This window comes from Schistocerca piceifrons, chromosome 4 (genome assembly GCF_021461385.2).
Source record: "Schistocerca piceifrons isolate TAMUIC-IGC-003096 chromosome 4, iqSchPice1.1, whole genome shotgun sequence".
NCBI lineage: Eukaryota > Metazoa > Arthropoda > Insecta > Orthoptera > Acrididae > Schistocerca > Schistocerca piceifrons.
Window position 1 is genome coordinate 573886881 of NC_060141.1, and position 21268 is coordinate 573908148.

Consider the following 21268-nt stretch of genomic DNA (forward strand, 5'->3'; position numbering starts at 1 on the left):
GGGGTCTGAAGGCCAGACACCAGTGCAGTGACAGGAAGATGAGGAAGTGGTCACTACCACACGGGTCCTCATGTGCTCTCCAGTGGATAGATGGGAGAAGACCAGGACTGCAAACTGAGCGATCAATGGCCGAATATGTGCCATGTGTCACACTGAAATGTGTGGTAGCCCCAGAGGTTGAGGTCGAGTTGTGACAGTAAATTTTCGACATCTCTGCCTCGGCCAGTAAGCACGGTGCCACACCACAAGGGGTTATGAGCATTAAAATCTCCCAAAAGTAGGAAAGGTTTAGGGAGCAGATCAATCAGTGCAGCCAATGCGTTCTGGGGTACTGCACCATCTGGAAGAAGATATACATTGCAGACAGTTATTTCCTGCATCATCCTTATCCTGACAGTCACACCTTCAAGAGGGGTTTGAAGGGGCACAGGTTCACAGCATACTGGGTTCAGGACATAGACACAAACTTCACCTGACACTATTATAGTTACTACGGTTCTTTGAATATCCCCTATAGCCATGGAGGGCAGTGGTCCACATTTCCGGAAACCGGGATTCCTGAAGGGCAATGCAGAAAGCAGGTGTAAAGCTTAAGAGTTGCCGTATCTCAGCCAGGTGGTAGAAAAAAAAAACGCCGCAATTCCACTGGAGGATGATGACATCATGAGTCTGGGAAGGCATGAAGCATGCAAGGAGGCAGGTTATGCCTCAGGGTCACCTTCTGCCACTGATTGAGTATTTGTAGCCATTTCTATGCTGGACGAGGCATCAGTGAGATCCAGATCCACAGGGGATGCTAAGATCTCCACAGCAACCTCAGATGCAGAATTGATAGGGAGTGGTGGTGTTGGGGCCACCAGAGGGTCATTTTTTCTTAGCAGACTACTACTTAGTTTGCTTGCTCTCTCACTTCTCTTTAGGTGCTTGCTCGGAAGATTTCTCTGAAGCAGCTTCAGGCACGGAGGACGACTGTGAAGCTGTTTCTTCTCTGGCTGGGGGATGGGACCTATGTCCCCTGCATTTGGGGGGGAGGGGGGGTAGCTTGCTCCCGAAGTAGGTGCTTTGGGAGCAACAGAGGAAGATTTTCCCCCTACCACCAAGTGGGCAGATGTATTTTGGTGGGCTGGAGGGCCCACGGTTCATGGCAAAGTGATGAAAAACTGGCACTTAGGGCGGCGATGGTGACGTAGTTGCAGTATATGTTGACGTCAACCAAATGGGGTGTAATCTTTCAAATTTACGTTTAGCATCTGTGTAAGTCAACCGGTCAAGGATCTTGTACTCCATGATTTTCCACTACTTTTAGAGTACTGGGCAGTCTGGGGAGCAGGGGGAGTGGTGCTCTCTACAGCTGATGCAAGTGGGAGGTGGCACACATGGAGTATCTGGGTGCAGTGGACGTCCGCAGTCTCAACATGTGGCACTGGAAGTGCAGCGGATAGACATGAGCCCAAACTTCCAGCACTTAAAGCACTGCACAGGGGAGGACATATGGTTAACATCACAGCAGTAAACCATCACCTTGACCTTTTCAGGCAATGAATCACCCTCAAAGTCCAATATGAAGGCACCGCTACCAACCCTATTGTCTTTGGTCCCCTGCGAACACGCCAAATAAAATGAACACCCCACTGTTCTAAATTGGCGCAGAACTCGTCATCAGACTGCTAGAGGAGATTGTGATGGAAAATGATACCCTGGGCCATGTTGAGGCTTTTATGGGGACTGATGGAAACAGAAATATCATCCAGCTCATCACAGGTGAGCAACACTCAGGATTGGGCTGGGGATGCTGTCTGAATCAAGACTGAGCCGTTTCACATCTTGGACAGAGCTGTCAGTTCTCCAAACTTACCGTCTAGGTGTTCAATGAAAAACTGAGGCTTTGTAGGTAGAAAGGAGTCCCCATTAGTTCTGATACAGACTAAAAACCACGGCGAATATGGCTCTCTCCATTCAGTAGCCCTACGTTCCTCCCATGGAGTAGCATGGGAGGGAAACGATTTAGGGCCATATCTGTCGGCATTGTATTTGATCTTGCCCTTCTTAGAGACTGCTGGTGCCGTACAATCACCAACAAGAGATACTTAGTCTGCTTCATTGCAGCTCATCCACCCTGATGCCACCCACTCTGATCAGGGCTCTCCCCACAGGCGCCACCCACCCACAGCAAAGGCCAACTGGCATGATGGCCGTTTCCAAGAGTCCTGATGCCCCAGGAAGACAGGCATCTACTCCTTGGCATATGTGGGGACTTTACAGCTCAGGTATCAGCAGTGCGATCCCTGTGTTGTTAGAGGGCTACCACCAAATGGGTACATGATGGACCCACCACAACGGACTGGCTACTGGGCTGGATATTGGGCGCAGAGAAATCCAATATTGTCATGGGGTGAGAGAGGAGAGAAGATAACAGAAGAAGATGACATATCCCGAAAAGTGTCCTCGCTGAAAAAGTTGAATCGCAGGTGGAGATGCAAAGCCATGACAAGAGATGCAGGAGATGGAATCCAAGGGCACTATGGATAACTTGTGCACCACTTAAAGCATCCTTCCCCATACGGCCCATAGTTCTGCAGAATTTTGAAAGTGGCAAGTCAAGTCATAGAATGGGACCTGAACTCATAGAGCTGAAAGGTGTGTGAGTCCTTTTAGTCGCTTCTTACGACAGGCAGGAATACTTTGGGCCTATTCTAACCCCAGGACCCACATGGAGGCCTTAAGTTTTGGAAACAGTCTGTATGGAGGATTATTGATGACAGCGAACCCAAGGCGTCAGACTCAAACAATGGAAAATACAGGACGGAATGTAACAATATTATGAAAAGGAAAGTTGCTAAGCATATAGGCACAACCAAAAGACTGTCACAAATTAGCTTTCGACCAGTATAGTAATCGCCAAAAGCATATCACTCTCACTCTCACTCTCACTCTCACTCTCACTCTCTCTCTCTCTCTCTCTCTCTCTCTCTTTCACACACACACACACACACACACACACACACACACAAACTGGCACTGGCAGGACAGGGCAGTGTGGCTTCACTTGCCAGAGACTGCAGTTGTGTTTATGTCTGCACACAAGTTTCAAGGTGAGATACTTGATTCGACTAGGTGTTAGATATATCCTCTCAAGCATATGGTTTTCAATGTTTGTTCTTACGCAGAGTGCTCTGCTCTATATCATAGGTGGATTCTAATAGATCAAATCCAGAAATTAATACTCTTGGTTTAACTAGAATTTCAATCTCAGGAGGGGTTTCTTTGATTGCAGCCATATCAATCTCATAACTTTAAAAATCTTATCTAGTTACTGGGATTTTACTCTGCTTATGCCCTCAATGTTGAGTAGAAAATTATTTTTGTGTCATGTATTACGGCTGGGGGTGGGGGGGGGGGGGCACCCTTGTTTAGGGGTAGTGTCTTTGATTAGCAATCAAAATGTCGTGGGTCCCCGGTTCAACCCCAGCAACTGCTTAAATTTTGAATAAAAATTATCAGTAATGGTGGCCAACGACATCAGAGCACAAGTAGTCAACTTCGTTCTGCGCACAGCCTTGACAAAGATGGTAGAGGAGCCTAATGGGTGGAAAAATCAGCAACAATCAATGGCATGAAGATGCAAGAGGCAGTGAAAACCACAGCACTAAAGAAAAATAATGTCTCCACAGGGCATGTGGCCTATAACAGAAAAAGCATCATTTTACAAAAAATCCTGGATTTGTCCCCCATTCAGATATCCAGGAGGGGACTGCCAGTGGTGATTTGACGATGAGAAAAAGATGGAATGATCAGTGAAGGAATAACATTCTACAAGTCAGAGCAAGGAAGGGTGGACGTTTAAATATAGCAGGAAACCCAGAAAATCTGAAAAGAAGTCACAGACAGAGGATGAAGAGAGAGAGAAAGTTACAAAGATATTGAACATGTAATTCAGTATGTACAGAGAGATGAAACTCTAATAACCATGGGGAACTGGAATGTTGTTGCAGGGAAGGGACAGAAGAAAGGGTTACGGGAGAGTGTGGGGTGGCAAGAGAAGTGACAGAGGAGAAAGTCTGAGTTCTGCAGGAAATTGCAGATAATAGTGAACACTGCCAAAAATCACACAAGGAGGAGATGTACTTGGAAAAGATTGAAAGCAAACTGCAGAAAGACCAAAGTAATGAGAAGCAGCAGAAATGAGAACAGTGAGTAACTTAATATCAAACTTGACCAAAGTTGGCAACTTGGTAGGATATGCCTTAAGACATCAGCCAGTAACTTCCATGGTACAAGAGAGAACTAACTGTAGAGGGTACATCTGTAAGAGAAGACAGAGACTGAAAGACATCCAACAAATAACGTAAATTGGAACGAACACATAGGTAATGTTGTGGGTAGTGCAAAACAAAATCTGCGATTCATTGGCAGAACACTTAGAAGGTGCAACAGGTCTACTAAAGAGACTGCTTACACCATGCATGTCCACCCTATTCTGGAGTACTGCTGCGCGGTCTGGGATCCGCTTCAGATGGGACTGACAGAAGTCATCGAAAAAGTTCAAAGAAGGGCAGTTCGTTTTGTGTTATTGCGAAACAGGGGAGACAGTGTCACAGACATTATACATGAATTGGAGTGGTAATCATTAAAACAAAGGCGTTTTTCATTGCGACGGGATATTCTCATGAAATTTCAATCTGCAGTTTTCTCCTCTGCGAAAATATTCTGTTGGCACCCATCTACATAGGGAGAAATTATCATATGATAAAATAACAGAAATCAGGGCTCACACAGAAAAATGTAAGTGCTCATTTTTCCTGCACACCATTCTAGAGAGCAACGGTAGAGAGAGAGAGCTTGAAGGTGGTTCATTGAACCCTCTGCCACGCACTTTAATGTGAGTAGCAGAGTAACCACATAGATGTAGATGTAGACATAGGGTGCAGGTATTACTCTAAAATGAAGAGGTTGGTGCAGTAGAGGAATTCATGACAGGCAGCATCAACTAGTCAGGAGACGGAAGACTAAAAAAATCAGGACTGTATAAATTACAGTTCAGCTGAAACACTTTTACTATCGGCAAACTAAAACCACTAGGAGTTAATGTATTGGGAAGTGAGAGAAATAATTCAAAAATCCTTAGACATGCTCCTGCAAGATGTACTGTCATCTACTTTACACAATATTCTTACTGGTCACGTCTTCTGAAAATGTATTTGATTTACTTTATGTACACTGCCTCAGAAGATAATTCGGAAGACAACAGGGAGTGAAAGTTTTGCAAAATAAGCCACTGCTCAGGTTAATACAATGAGAGATGCTTCTAAAAGCACAACACATACACCAAGCCTCTTAATTAGTTTACCCACGTGCTGATTCCATTTCAACGTGTTATCCTGCTTGACCACAAATTTCAAACACTGTGCTTCATTTCATGTATGACCATTTAATGTCAAGCTCTGGTGCCAAAAGGTCAGATTTGGATCAACATCTCACACTCAGCAAACCACCTTACAGTGTGTGGCTGGGCATACTTCTGGCTCCACTATCTTTCTACCCCCCCCCCCCCCCCCGTTACCTATTTTATTTGTGGGTGATGCATGAGAATAATGACTGTTGGTAAACCTCCATATCAGTTCTAGTTTTTTGTGTTTTCTTGTTATGACCATTTTGCGAGATTTTATGGCGGAGGAAGTAAAATGCTCTTCGACTCTTCACAGAGCGTACTCTCTCGCAATTTAAATACTAAATGTCTCTGATGCTCAATGCCTCTCCTGCAGCATCAGCCACTGGAGGTTTTTGAGCAACTCTGCAAGGCTCTCATGTGACTGAATGAACCTGTGACCAAATATACAGCTCTTTGTTGGACTCTCTCTCTTCCATGATCCAACCTGCTGGGTCCCAGACCAATGAGCTATACTCAAGAATCAGTCAGGTGTTTTGCAAACCACTTCTTTCATGGATGAATTACATGGCTCTCAGGATGGAATCGCTTTTTCAATAATTTGTTTCGTGAGGTCATCCCACTTTAGGTCACTCCAGATCGTTACTTCCATATATATTTTATGGAAGTTACTGTTTCCAATGATTTGTCATCAATAGTGTAATCGTACAGCACTGGATTTCTTCGCATACTTATTCACAATACATAACATTTATTTATGTTCAGGGTTAACTGATAGTCCCGTACCAATCATCACTCCTCCACTACTCTTCCTGTAATTCATTACTGTCTTCTGGCACCGCTATCTCCTTACAGATAACCACATTGACTTTGAACAGCATGAAGGAGCTTCTGCTGTTATCCGCTAGTTCATTATATATACTGTAAACCTATCATACTTATTTGAAGTATAGCTGATATTACTTATGTTGATTTTGTTCCATTAAGAAATACATGTTGACTCGATCTTGAGGAACCCCTGAATTCAGTTACAGATCTGGTCTGATACTCAGTAAGCTCATATCTTGTTCACTAAACAACAGTCCGTAACTGTATCAAATGCATGATGTCTAGTGCGCTATGGATCTTGTACATGAGCAGACTGAGCTGAATTTTTTAAGATCATTGTTTGTGGTATCCATATTGATTTAATAAAGCAGATTTTCATTATCTGAAAAACATCATAATACATGGGCATAAAATATTGTCCATGATTATACAACAGATTTATGTCAGTAACATAGACCTATCACTATATTTGTCTGACTTGCAACCTTTCTTGGAAACAGGAATGACCTACACCTTGTTTCCAGTCACTGGGTACCCTCTATTGCTCTAATGACCAATGATAATATTGTTAGAAGGGGAGGGAGTTTTATCACTAATCTCTGTACAATCATAGGTGCCTCATCTGGCCCAGATACCTTTCAACTATTAAGTACTTGTTGTTGCTTTTCTATTCTGTTATTACTTATTTCAATATCTACCATTTTGGCGTTCACATCTTGGTTGAAGAGAGGAACCGTTTTACAATCTTCTGGAAAGAAAGAGTTTCAGAACACGAAATTTGATATTTTTACCTTTTCTTTGTCATCTTCTGTTGTGCTAATACAACCACAGAAGGGCTGAATAGATTATTCCAATCTGCTTACTAAATTTACACAAGCCCAAAACTCCTTACGTTTTTTACTCAGATTTGGTAGCAAAAGCATACTTTCAAGATCACTGAACACTTCTCTCATTGTTCTCCTTACACTCATTTCACTTTGTTCAGGTTTTGTTTGTCAGCTAGGCTTTGATTTCACTTAAATCTGTGCTGAAGTGCTCTCTGCTTTTGTTGCAACTTTCTAACAGAATTATTTAACCAAGATGGGCCTTTTCAATCATTTAAAACTTTTCTTCACAAGTAATTGTGTAACGCATACTGAATAATATTTTCAATTTTCCACATTTGTGCTATACATCTCCAGCATCAGAACTGAATATTTGTCGCTGGCGGTTCAGATTTATCTGCAACTAGCTGAATACCCGGCATTCCAGTCTTCTATTAGCTCAACTCATCTTTGCCCCTCTCCTTGTCCATCTCCCCTTCCCCCCTCCCTGACTAACTCCTCCTCCATCGCCTCCTTCCCATTCTCCCTGTCCATCTCCTCCTCTTTCCTCTTCCTGTCTACCTCCTCCTCTTCCCTTTCTCTGCCAATTTTTTTCTCCCTCGTTCTCTGTCTGCCTGTTTCTCTCCCCCCTCCCCTCCCCCCCGGCCATCTCCGCCACCCCCTACGGCCTGCCCCTCTCAGTCCATTTGCTTACCTCCCCCTCCCTCTGTATCCATCTGCTCATCTCCCCTCTATCAGTCCATCTTCTTCACTCCCTCACACCATCCAACTCCTCCACCCCCCCCCCCCCCACCCCACCACACTCTCTGTCCACCTCCTTCTTGCTCCTCTATTTGGTCATCCCCTCCTGCTCTTCTCTGTCCACCTGGTCCTAACCCTTCTGTCCATCACCCCTCTCCTCTAACTCCACCCCCTCCTCTTTCTGTCCATCTCCTCATCCCCCTCCCTTTCCATTCCCTCCTGCCCCCTCTCCCTGCCCATCTCCTCCTCTAAGCTCTCCCTGTCCCTGTCCATCTCCTCCTCTTCCCTTTCTCACAATTTCCTCTTCCCCTTTCTCAGTCCAACAGCTTCATCCCCACCCCCCTCTGCCCATCTCCTCCAGCCCCTCACTTTGTTCCTCTCCTCTATCCCTTACTCCCTATTAATCTCCTTCAGCCCCTCTCAGTCCATCTGCTCACCTCACCCCCCCCCCCCTCATGTGCATCTGCTCATCTCCCCTCTCTCTGCCATTTCCTCCTCCTCCTTTTCTCTGTCTATTTCCCTATCCCTGTCTTTCAGTCCCACTCCTCCTCACGCCTTCCTCCCATCTCCTCCACTTCCACCCCTCTCTGCCCACTACTACACCCCCTACTACCTGTTTATATCCCCCTACCCCCCTTGTCCATCTCCTCCTCCTCCCTTCTCTTTCCTCCTTATCTCTCCACCCAAATAAGAAGTTGCTGGTACTTTCTCCCAAAGGATTTCTTTCCAGATAGCAAGTAATGTGTGTACTCAATATGGTTGAAATCGATCCAGGGGTTTACAAGGAAATTTTTAGCCATAGCTCTGCTTGCATAGACATGTCTCTCTCATATTTCAAGTGTGTTTAATGTAATTCACACATATTTGCACATATGGATCACCTGTGTCTGTAACGAAATTTGCCCTGCAGCTTCATTTTCAGGCAGCTCTATGTTTATTACATCATATCCCCTGAACTCTTGTGTCATAAGTGATGCAATTTTACAAGTACATCCTGTGGTATATATGGATGCTCACTGCAAAATGTATTATAAAAAGAGTCAGTAGTAAAGAAGTAATAAATTAAAACAGCATGCATGATGCAGCACTTTTACTACATGACCAGTGAAAATGTGGTAAACAATAATTTTTTTTTTTTCCTTTCATCATTTTGTGGGGATTGCCAGTGAGTAAAAGTTTCACAAAGGTTTCAAATTCTGTGTAATGTTTATTGTAATCATTAAGTGCTCTCATTTTCCAAAATTGGATGAACATAGTCTGGCTACTTGCGTGTCTATGTTACTTTTTTACCCCCACCCCTCTAACTGGTAGGTGATTCTTACCCCCAAAATGATTCTTTCCAGACAGCAAGTGATAAGTGTATCAAGTTTTGTTGAAATTGGTCTCGTGTTTAGGAGGAGATGTGGAGAACACACATCTTCATAATGTGTATGGATTTATATCCTGTCACTCTTACTAAGCAAAAATGTTTTTCTACTTAACATTAACACCAGCAATGACTAATGCTATCTGAGCCTTACGATCACTGATGCCCTATTCTATACTAATTGATTCGAAAAGTTCCAGCCTGTTGTTTGCTAGTTCTACAAAATAACCCTCACAACTTGGTTCTGTAACTATCTGCACAAAGTAATTATCTGACAAGACACACAGAATAATCTCTCACAAACCCACATCTCCGGCACCAGTTTTGAGAACATGACTGACATTCTACACCTGGCTAATCGAAGTCTCCCAATATTACAACAGCATGATCAAACAAGTACTCATTACATTCTGAGAGTTGTATCTGAAGTGTTCTGCCACTACAGCTCCTTATGCAGGTGGGCTATTAAAGTATCCAGTTACCCTGTCTGACCCACTTTAGATGCTTAATTTCATCCAGACTATTTCATATTTGAAATCCATAATAACCTCACTAGGTATTATCAAGTTCTTTACAGTAAATAAGTACGCCACCACCACTGGCATATAATCTATCCTTGTGCTGTAAATTTACAACTGAATTTTCGGATTTTATTGCTATTCACTTCTGGTTTCAACCAACTTTCTGTTTCTATTACTGTCTGGGCATTATTACCTTTAACAAGTGATACTAATTTTGGTATCTTACCAAGGATGCTTCTGCAGTTTACTCACTTGAAATTGGATAATATTAATCTTACATGAGAATCACTTGTGGCATCTTTTGCTATCATCCAAGCTGTGTCTGCTAATGTTGAATTTGGATTCTCATTGTTTAGAATGCTTGACTCTTCTAAAAACATTACAGTATTGTATTATTATTGAATGTAATTGGAAGATCAAATATGTAGATCAAAAACAAGAGTTGGCCCAGTACCAATTGCCAAACACCCCCAGAGTCCCCCACATCATGTTCCCCCATTCTGAGGAACTAGTTTCATGCCTGAGACACAGTCTGTTGGCTGAAGTAATGGGGCTGACAAATGCCAAACGGGCATGAACTCTGGCTCCTCAGTGCTTCTGCCATTCCCAATGAGAGCGGAAAGTTGCTCTCAGCCAATGTTGTGTGATTTTAAACAATGGAAACTCCATGTAGGAATATCAAAAATGTAGGGAAAAGACAGATTGCTACATACTGTGAAGGCAACACGCAAAGTTGCAGACAAGCACAATTAAGGCACTTCCACAAGCTTTAAGCCACAGCTTTCATCAAAAGATAGAAACACACTGTTCATGACAGGCATTCATTCATTCAACTAAGCACACCTCACACATACATGCCTGCAAACTCCAGCAGTTCAGGCCAGAATGCAAAACCTTATGCGTAAGTATCTGTACATGGTAGCAGCCAGTCAAGGAATATTTTAGGGAATTGGCTTAAAAAATTTATTTCAAAGGCCCAGTCAAATCTTTACAAGTTTACTCCTAGAGTAAATTACGTTGTGCCTATGTGACACAAGTTGCCAGTCTTTCAAAACCGATGCAGTTCTGTCCAGTTAAAACTGCCGACAAGAGATGCCCTGAGAACTCTGCTGAAACTGCTACCGAATTCACACAATTGCTTTTACCAATAGCATGCATGGGATACAGGTTAAGTGTGTGGACGCTGGAATGTTCTGCAGTGCGGAACACAGATCCCTCTCCCTCTTGTAATCCAGACCTCAAGCAAAACAGATGTTTTTTTGGAAGGCAGAGCCTCTGCCTCTGCTTTTCACGACCAGCTACCAACGTAAGTTAACATGAACCGCTTCCCCTTCCATTGCCCATTTCAATTAATTGTTCGACCACCTAGACTGGCCTAAACCTGGTAACTTCTGACCCTAGGCGTGTCCGTTGCACAATGTACATTGAAATATACCCTCTTTACTGTACTTAATTTCCTGTTTTGACATTTAATGGCAGCCCTGGATGCCCATTCTCAAATCCTGAACGCTCAACCTCCTGCACACTCATCACGAGGCATATGTAACAACCTCCTCCCCCCCCCCCCCCCCCCCACTGACCGTATACATTAACACTGGTGAGCAGAAATGGGATCGTACATATTAACATTTGTGTCAGGAATTCAATTCATTACCACCGTTCAGTCCATATGGTGGCCATTTATTTTTGGTTCATGTTTGACGGTGTGTGGCCAGTCAATATCAGCCGCTGTTATTCCACTATGAGCCGAGCCTGGGCGCTGCAGCGTGCCGGCTGCGACGCCATGTCAGATGCTACGACCGCACATACCAGGGCCCAGTGCAAAGTTTACTGCCTGCCTCTCGCAGCGAGCTGCTCTTACACGTGCCCGCTTAGTCCACCGAGATGCACTCCACAGCGTACGTGTTCACGGCGTGCTCCCATTTGACGGTCGCAGTCGGCCCATCTTCTCGGTCGAATCCCACTACCTTCGAACCGGGCACCGACGCGCGAAAGGAAAATGCGCGACGCATCCTAGCCAGCGCCTTGGCTCGCTGGGCATACGAGTGCGCTGTTCACGGTCTGCTTCCCTGCCACCCCAAATTCACCGGCAGTCAGCTTCCCGCTCCCATTTGTGTTTGGGTCCCAGCATCAACATCCAGGGCGCGTACTTTCAGCGCCATGCAGCCAGCCGCCCGTGCCGCTTCTATGTGGGTACCGTGTGCATACGGCCCTAAGTCGCCGCACTGCTGCCGCCGCCATCTCTTCTGTACTGTGAGTGTTGGTATGTGCTGAGGCCTTGCAGCCATTTATCCAGAGAAGAACTTAGAGATCAGTAAATAATAGCATAAATTTTGCATCTTATACAGTTATTGCCTTTTGTGAGGACGTTACTTTATTTACAAGAATGATCTGAACATTAAATTTTTGTGAGTCTAATTACCATGAGGTATGCTGAATTCCTAGATAAGCCCCTCAGATGTATGTTAGTTTAAAAATACACTTCTGTTAAACATGTGTAGTACCATAAATTTCTTATCCTTGTTTTACACTCTGTTGTTGCCGAGGTATATCATGCGTAGTTGATGTGATGAGAAGTTTATTAAGATTTTTTTTGAGAGTTTTTGGTTAATCTCCAGGGATGTGCAGCTTGCACAATGTGTTTGGCAACCACAGAGTCTCCCAGCAGTTCATGGCAATTTCTTCCGTTTCGTTTTTGTGTCATGATCAACTCTTTTCTCTCTCATCTTTCCTATAAGCATCATTTCTCCGTTCTATGATGAAAGTAGATTCCTTCTCCTCGCTATACAGATGTGAGCACTTAAAGGGCTCTGTAACGCCCTGTGCCGTCATACCGCATCTGCAAGGTTTCTGAAATCGTTGGCACAATAAATCTTTTTACCTTGATGGGAGTTTGTTTTTATTGCAAGACCAGGCACAGACGCAAAATCAGTGTTTAGGCCTTGTAAGAAAAGCGACAAACCATTGGATTCTGACAGTCCTGGTGATGTCTGTTGTTTACTACTGGTACTAGGTAACTTTAGGCCCCAAGCGCATACACAGTCATAATTACACGATTAGCACTTGTGTTGCCGAAAATGATACGAAGTTGTGTGACAAGCCGGATTGTGGTTCGAAAGGAATGAACTTTTTCTACCTTTTCTTTATTTTCTTTCTCGTCTCTCTGCATCCTCTTTCCCGACCATTTATTCTTTTCTGTCTATGCCTTCTGTTTTTCGTAAGTGGTAGTTATTTGATTGTTTAACTCAATGCATGAAGCTACGATGTATTACGTGATGTACTGTAATAAGAGTTATAATGATGAAAGAGAATTGATCTGTTCTACCCCTTTAAGTTCATACGAGAGGATAGAAGACTTCCTGCTGTTATCCCCCAGAGGGCAGCGAAGCTTTGTTGATATGTAATATGTTATTTTATTGAGGATATTTGTGAGCAGGCATGAGATCCTGTGGTTGAAGATAATCACGTACAAGCAAGTGTTGTTGAAAGTGGGGAACAACAGAAATATAAGAGAGTTATGATGCAGCTACTTTCTGGAAGCTTAATTGAATTTGGATGGCTACTTTTGTCCGTTTCTTGTCAATTATGTTCTAAATAGTTTTGTCTTACTCTTGGTGGGGAGGGGGGTTCTAGTTTTTTAGTGTAGCTCAAGAGTTGTGCTTTTTCAATTTTCAAATTGGCAATTTGACATATTGGTGGCAATGTAGTTTTAAATCTTGAATATTATGCTCTGAATCACATAGCATTATCTCCTTCTAGCACAAGATGCTATAATTCCAGGGGATATCCAATCTTTTTTCCTCGTTTCTGTTCCATTTTGACCTTATTTGTTTGAGGGGAAACTTGATAAAATGCTGTGAGAACGAAGTTAGATATTCCATCAACAATGTGTGCTTTACAAATTTCTCCCCAGCATTCTTCAATTAATCCCCCCTAAACACTGTGATTTGGTAACTGTTCATGAATCTACTATACAGTACTTTTCTCCTATGAATTGTACACACTGATCTGTAGTGTAGCCCAAAGTCTAGGACATGTTGAAAGATGGTAATTTTGTTGAGAGTTGGCAAACCGACAAGTCTGAATGGCAAATAAAGGTTGTGGTAACAGATTGACCTGTAGCATAGGCTAATGCTTACACTTGTACCATATTGAAATGCACTTTGCCACCTTTTATGGTGTTTTCATTATAAAAACATAGCAAGATAAGTTCAGAATATGTACATTAGATAGTAGATAAAACTGCTATCAGTATTTTATAGTATGTTGTGTAGGTACTTTGTATCAACACTTACAAAAATGCAAGGGGGATCCAATACATAACTTTTGCCAATAAACTACTTGACAATTGGTTTTACACCTAAATCACTATGTCACTGAGTACTGAGTGCTCAGACACTGCACAAAAGTGATAACCTCAGCAGTGCATATGTCAACTCTTGCTCTGCAGCTGTCGTTCTCTGCAACATTGCAATTAACTGTCATCTAGCAGAACTATAGTTATAATTGGGAGATGGGGTTATACTAGATATGGCCTGCACCTGAAAAGGAGAGGGAAAGACAGGTCGGCTGAACTTCTTGCAGGAAATGTATATGGGGGCCACCATCACACATTGCAAGATCACTGTGGTTACTGGTGCCAGAGGGGCACCTTTTTTTAGGTTAGAATCAAATTTCAGGCACCCTGTTTTGAAAGAAGTCACTATAAAAGAAAAGCCCCACAAGGATGCACAGAAAAGTATGGTTAGCTTATTCCACCAAAATATTAGAGGACTGAGTACAAAGGTAGAAGAGCTTCTTGCCTGCTTGCAAAATTTAGAGTAAAAGATAGGCCTCCTGTGCCTGTCTGAGCACCACATAACCACAGGCTTAGATAAGTTAGGCCTACATATAAAAGATTACAGTCTAGCAGCTTACTCATACAGAACTAATATGGCAAAAGGAGGAGTTGTTGGATATATTAAGACAGAACACAAATTCAAAAGCATTGACACAAGTGGATTTTGTAGTGATCAGCACACTTGTGAATTAATGCTGAAAAACAGTTCACTTTTAATTGTAACAGTATATGGATCCCCACTGGGAAATTTTGAATTATTTATGAGGAACCTGGATTTCTTACTGTGCTGTCTGTCAGACATCAGCAAGCAGTTAAAAGCCTGTGATGGCTTCAATGTAGATTTTCTAAAGGATTCTGATAGGAAAAATGATCTGGAAACATTATTTGGATCCTATAATTTGCTTTCAGTAGTTAACTTTCCAACACAGGTGGATAAAGACAGTAGGTTCCTAATTGGGCTCGACCGAAGCGTCCGATCCCACCCGTCTGTTTTGACCCGTGACGTAAGGCTGTTGTGGTGTGTGACGTCACGACGGTGCGGAATTTAGTTTGTGAGAGTGGCGTGTTTGTAGATGTCATTTTGATGAGATCGGTGGTGCTCTCTGGTGGTGTGTTAGGTGATGTTTTTGGTTTAGTTTGCATGTGTGGCGTGTTTATAGGTGGTGTATTGTTGCGCTCAGTGGTTCTCTCTCGTGGTGTGTTTATGGGTAGCGTGTTACATGGCGTATGGGATTCATTTGCATTATAGCACTGCACATGTGTGGTATCGGGGCTGTGCTTTCAGGGGAATATTTTTCAGTGAGTTAACGATTTTAGTTTTGTTATTTCGAAGTTATTGTAGTTTTTTTCTGTTCTTCGTGTGTGAATTTTGGTAAATTGCTTTTTTATGTCTTTGGTAGGTATGGATATGACTGACAAGGTCAACAGTTTTCGGTTGTTGGCGATGATGGGGGACAGTGTGTTGTCTCTAATAAAATTTCTTCAACTATTCAGATTTTTGGATGAAGTTGGGAAACGTTTAGTATGTCGTGAAGAAATGACGTTTATTAAAGTTCCTGCGTCTCAGATCAGGATGTGGAGATTTCGTACGGATAACAGGTCAAGGGAAGTGTTCGATTCCAATTTTGTTGGTTTGTTGTGTTTTTTGAGGTAGTGATGATTGTGGACGTGGTTGTGGTTTTGGGTTCTATGATTTGGTATCGGTAGTTTCTGTGGACCTATATAGGTCAAGGGAAGTATCCGATTCCAGTGTGTGCTTGTGGCTGTGGGTGTTCTAGTATTGGGAGTTGCTGTTGAGCTATATGGGTCAAGGGAAGTGTTATTTGTGGGATCGGGAGCTGATGTTGAGCTATATAGGTCAAGGGATGCGTTGGATTCCAATTTGTGGGATCGGGAGCTGCTGTTGAGCTATATAGGTCAAGGGAAGTATCCGATTCCAGAGGACATTATGTTTAGTGGAATTTGGGGAGTTTTGTGTTGTCGGTTTTTTCGTCGTTTTGTGTGGTTTGGTATGGTGGTGTATATATAAATTTGTTTATATTCACTTTGTCCCGACCCAAAAACCCCCAATTTCCCATGCTTGTCCCATTAGTTTCTTTAGATTTTTTTGTGGTACGTGTGTGTATTGGTTTTTCAATGTATTTTCGTGTTTGTGGTCATGTTTACGTAATGACGTCATAGACGCCATATTGGAGTTGTAGTGTATGGTCGTTTCCGCCATATTTGTGACGTCATGGGTCAAAGCAAACAATTGGAATCAGACGCTTCTGTATTTCCCCTAATTGTTAATGTTTTCTTTGATGAGGCACAAAGCAAGAAAATAACTGTTTACTCAATAACACATGCTCTATCTGATCGTGATGCACAGTTAGTCAGGAAAAATGACATAGTGCCTTACAGTTTGGATACACCTCAGTGGAAGTCAGTCAAAATCATTAATGACTATAATGACTACAGGGCAAACGTTTTTAAGAGTAGTTTACAAGAAACAACATGGGATGAAATTTATAAAGAACCAAATCTATTCCATGATAAATTCATTTCAGTATTTGAAAATAGCTTTCCACATAAGCTAATCAGAAGGGACATTAAACAAGTAAAAAACCATGGATCACTTAGAAGATTAAAGTATCTTGAGAAAGGAAAAGGGAAGTGTATCTTTTGGCAAGAACAAGCAGAGACCCTGCAGAAGCTGCACACTACAAAAACTACTCAAAATTACTAAGAAAGGTTATTAAAAAATCAAGAAACATGCACATATTGCCTGAGTTAAGGGGATATGGAATATAGTGAAGCAAGAGACAGGACAACAAACCACAGAAGAAGATAACATTACTATCAAACTGAATGGAAGGGTTATAAATGACAAGTCACATATAGAAAATGTATTTAATAATCATTTCTTACACATCGAAGAAAGCATAGGGACCAACAGTTCACAAGAAAGATCACAGCAATGTGTTGAAGTAACTCTCATAAAATTACATCATATGAAGTACTATCAACTTCTACTTCTGAAATTAAGAGGGTCATACATTCTCTCAAGAATAAAAGCTCTTCTGGTGTTGATGGTGTTTCCAATAGAGTACTAAAGATTTGCTCCCAAATAATAAGTCCACCATTGCCCGAAATATGTAATGCATCACTAACTCAAAGCATTTTTCCAGAGAGACTAAAATATGCCATTGTTAAACTCCTCTTTAAGAAAGGTGGTAAGAGAGAGATATCAGTAACTACTAACCTATTTCACTGCTGACATCATTTTCCAAATTGTTTGAGAAGGTGATGTAGTCCAGAATAGTATCTCACCTTGGCAACAATAATATCCTCAGCAAATCACAGTTTGGGTTTCAGAAGGGTTGCTCGACTGAGAATGCCATTTCCATGTTCGCACACCAGGTACAGGCATTAAATAACAAATTAGCACCACAAGGTATTTTCTGTGACCTATCCAAGGCATTTGATTGTGTGAACCATAGTATACTGCTAGATAAATTGAAGTTTCGTGGGATTGACAGTATAGCTAACCAATTGATCATGTCATATCTAACCAAAAGAATGCAGAAAGTTGTACTTGGTGGCAATTCAACCAACAAAATCCAAGGACCTAATTCTTTCTGGGGAGGAACGCATATGGGCTTCCCCACGGCTCAATCTTAGATCCACTACTGTCAAATGAACAACAAGCAGAATTAGTTCTTTTTGCAGATGACAAAAGTATTGCAATCATTCCAAATATACATACAGAAATGGAAGAAATGAAGAAGAACGTTCTCAAAACTATCATTGACTGGTTTTCAGTGAATGGTCTCACTCTGAATTTCACAAAGAACACATCATATGCAGTTCTGCACCTCTAAAGGTTCTGCACCAGTGATAAGTGTACCATATGATGATTAAATAATACATAGGATCGAAACTTCAAAATTCTTAGGTGTTCATACTGATTTACATTGGGAAAAAAAATAATTTTGGAATGCCTAAAACAACTTATTTCAGCTAGTTACATTTGCACTTAGAATCATAGCAAACTTTTGAGAGAGAGAAATCAGTAAGCTGACATATTGTGCTTATTTTCATTCAGTAAAGTCATGTGGAATAATGTTCAGGGGTAACATCTTTAAGAAAGAAGGTCTTCATTGCTCAAAAATGTGTTGTAAGAATAATATGTGGTGCTCGCCAAAAATCATCTTGTAGACATCTGTTTAAAAAGTTTGGCATTCTGACTACTGCTTCACAGTTTATTTATTCCCTCATGAAGTTTGCTGTAAATAATCCACTACAGTTCGAAAGGAACAATGAGGTACACAATTACAATACTAGAAGAAAAAAATGACATTCATTACTCAACATTAAGGTTGTTTTTAGCACAGATAGGAGCGCACAATGCTGCAACAAAAATTTTTGACCACTTACCCAGTGATATAAAAAGCGTAACGGACAGCAAGGTAAAATTTGAAAATAAATTGTAAAAGTTTCTCCTTGACAACTCCTATTCCGCAGAAGAATTTCTATGTTTGTAATGTATAAAAGGTAGTGCATAGGAATTGCTAACTCAATCTGTATAGCTATGTTGTTTTCACTTCCGAGGAAAAAAATTATATGGTGATGTTTAAGAGTACATACAGATGTAAAAAATTAATTTGCAATATGAATGTAAAGTGACTAGTTCCACATCATGACGATTTATTGTGCAAAATGATCCATGGAACGTGAAAGTAACTAACTAATTAACTAACTAACTGACTCTCAACCCTATATTGCTGTATCACTGAACCTGTAAGTTGATAACACTCATTCAATAACAAGTGTTTCAGAGTGATAGCTTGAGTCCACAACAGGAACCAAGACATGTTGAGGATGCTGTTGGCAGATGTGTTGCCACTCCTGTAACATATCATGCTCAGAACAGTTTTTACTTACTGTGGAGCTCACAGATAATACTATTAATGGAATAACACATTGCTGTATATGTTGCACAACTGTTCTGATGAATCAAATGTTGTACTGACATCAGTCATGCTATTTTCTTGATGCAATAATTTACCAACAACTGTACGTATTATAATATTTTTTTTATGAACTTCTTGTATGCTACTAGTTTCAACATTACATTGATGCCATCCTCAGGCCCCACATGTCATGGTTGTTTAATCGCTATACACGGAAAGAGCCATATAACTGGATCCTTGAATCAAATGCAACAGCTCTTGGTGGCCAGGTGACACAGACTATGATGTGTGGGGCCTGAAGGTGGCATCAATGTAATGCCAAAACTGGTAGCTTATAAGAAGTTCATCAAATAAATTTCTACAATACATACGGCTGTTGGTAAATTATTGCATCAAGAAATACATGCCAGCCATTGTCCCACAGTCCATAATGGATCAACAAAGATCAGTCATGCTATGTCGAACTGACAAATATTTTGTACAGTTTGAGCATTTTTGAAGTTGGAACAGTCCTTCTCAGTTACGGTGTTTTACTGTTTCACTATTCCGTTTCATATGTGCCATTCAATGTTGTACATTCCAGTTAACTTTCATCAGACAGTGTATACAATGGTTTATATACTAGTGGCAGAAAATCGCATACTGGTATATAAAAACTCAACCGACATAACAACAACGCGCCCAACTTCATTCTCCTCCACTGTTCAAGACTTAAGAAGCAGTTACTTATGTCCAAAAATGCAATCAAGTCTGGAAAGAATGGTCTAAAATCTTATGTAATAGTTGGGTTACTCATGATGTAGTAATACACTTCCAGAAGTATACGCAGCGGATAATATTCAGCAGCGATGCAAGATCTGCACTAACGAAAATATTAAGTTCATATAGAGTCCGTTTGAAATTTATATAAGATCTTCTCCATTACGCTTTGGGAAACAGTAAACTGCGATCTCAGAAACAATTATAGGCTACTAGAAATGTACCTGATGCTAATACAGCGCATGTCGCGTCAAAAACGTAATTTAGAGTGAGTAAACAAAAAACATTTATTACCTGTTCTTCAGAAGTCTTAGTTGGATAATTTTCATCATCGTAACGTTCTCTCACAATATCGTCGAAGGGTCTAATATTTACTGACATTATACAAAATCTAGTTCATACCTTACTCTCACGCATATTTCAAATTTTTGTTACACCTTCACACATACCCCTCAATTTGCCCTCCACCACAGATAACATGAAACATGGGAATGTGTACAAGGCGAATGTGTTGACGAACCAAAGTACATCAGAGCGAAGATTGATCCTCCTCAGCCGCCAAAAATTTGTCTTGTAACTCTGCCATACATATCACAGTAATTTGCAGAACGTAGAACTCTACCGTAAACGGTCCAAAACGATTTTTTGTGTCGCTTTGCTGCCTGCTGCAGGCTCAACAGATCTGTTTTCGCAACTAAACGTTGTAAGCAGCTGCCTTTTTACCCCGATCGCTGTATTCTTTGATATTAACTCTCCAAAAATACGTGCAACTACGATATATTTCAATAAATTCAGTTATGAGCTCCTATCCATTTTAGAATTCAGTATGCACCCAAGGACGAAGAATTCTCAAAGAACGACTGACTGAAACATGTTTCGCGTTAAGATTTGCGGCGATTTCCTCTCACCACGCTACCATTCGCTTGCGCACATGCAGTTGAAGAATTTTATTCAAACCTCCAACTCAAAGGTTTTCGTAGACTCATTTCCTAGAAAATATCCGGTTCTCACGCTACGGTTTGTCTGTGCGGGTCTAATGTTGATGACACGTAATTTGTTTAGTATATTCGCAGATTCCTCACTTAAAGTTGGTTGTTGAAATTTTTTAAGAAGGCTTTCTCTGGATAGTTTTTGTCATCTTCAAGAGCCTGCCAGTTCAGTTTATTTAGAACCTTTGCGATTCATTGCAATGAGTCAAACATATCTTGGGCCATTCGGGCTGCCCTTCTTTGTATACTATACATTCAATAACAGTAACAATTGTTAGTCCTATATGATTAACCAGTCTCTCTTGTAGACTGCATATTCCTAGAATCTTACCAATGAATCGAAGTCTGCCACCGTCTTTACCTTACATGCTGACCGTGAGTCCTTTGATGGTCAGAAAGAGGAGCGAGAGGGGGAGAGGCGAACGAAGGGGGAGGGGAGAGGAGCCACCTAGAAGACATTCTAACTCGTTAAATCGGTGCATGGCTGTAAACAGGGAAGTTCATAGAAATAATAAATTTGGGCAATAAGCAATCCGCTCTGCTACTGTGGCATCACCAAGGAA

General features: G+C 41.5%; 1 protein-coding gene across 1 annotated transcript in view; it reads right to left on the reverse strand.

Moving 5' to 3' along the window:
- The window catches only part of LOC124794857 (protein farnesyltransferase subunit beta), an 87994-nt gene extending 67733 nt beyond the window's left edge, over positions 1 to 20261 (reverse strand). Inside the window, exon 1 of the mRNA XM_047258526.1 lies at positions 20011 to 20261. Within this exon, the coding sequence (XP_047114482.1) occupies positions 20011 to 20097 (87 nt within the window). The 5' untranslated portion in view covers positions 20098 to 20261. The remainder of the gene's footprint in view (positions 1 to 20010) is intronic.
- Between the last annotated feature and the right edge of the window lie 1007 nt (positions 20262 to 21268).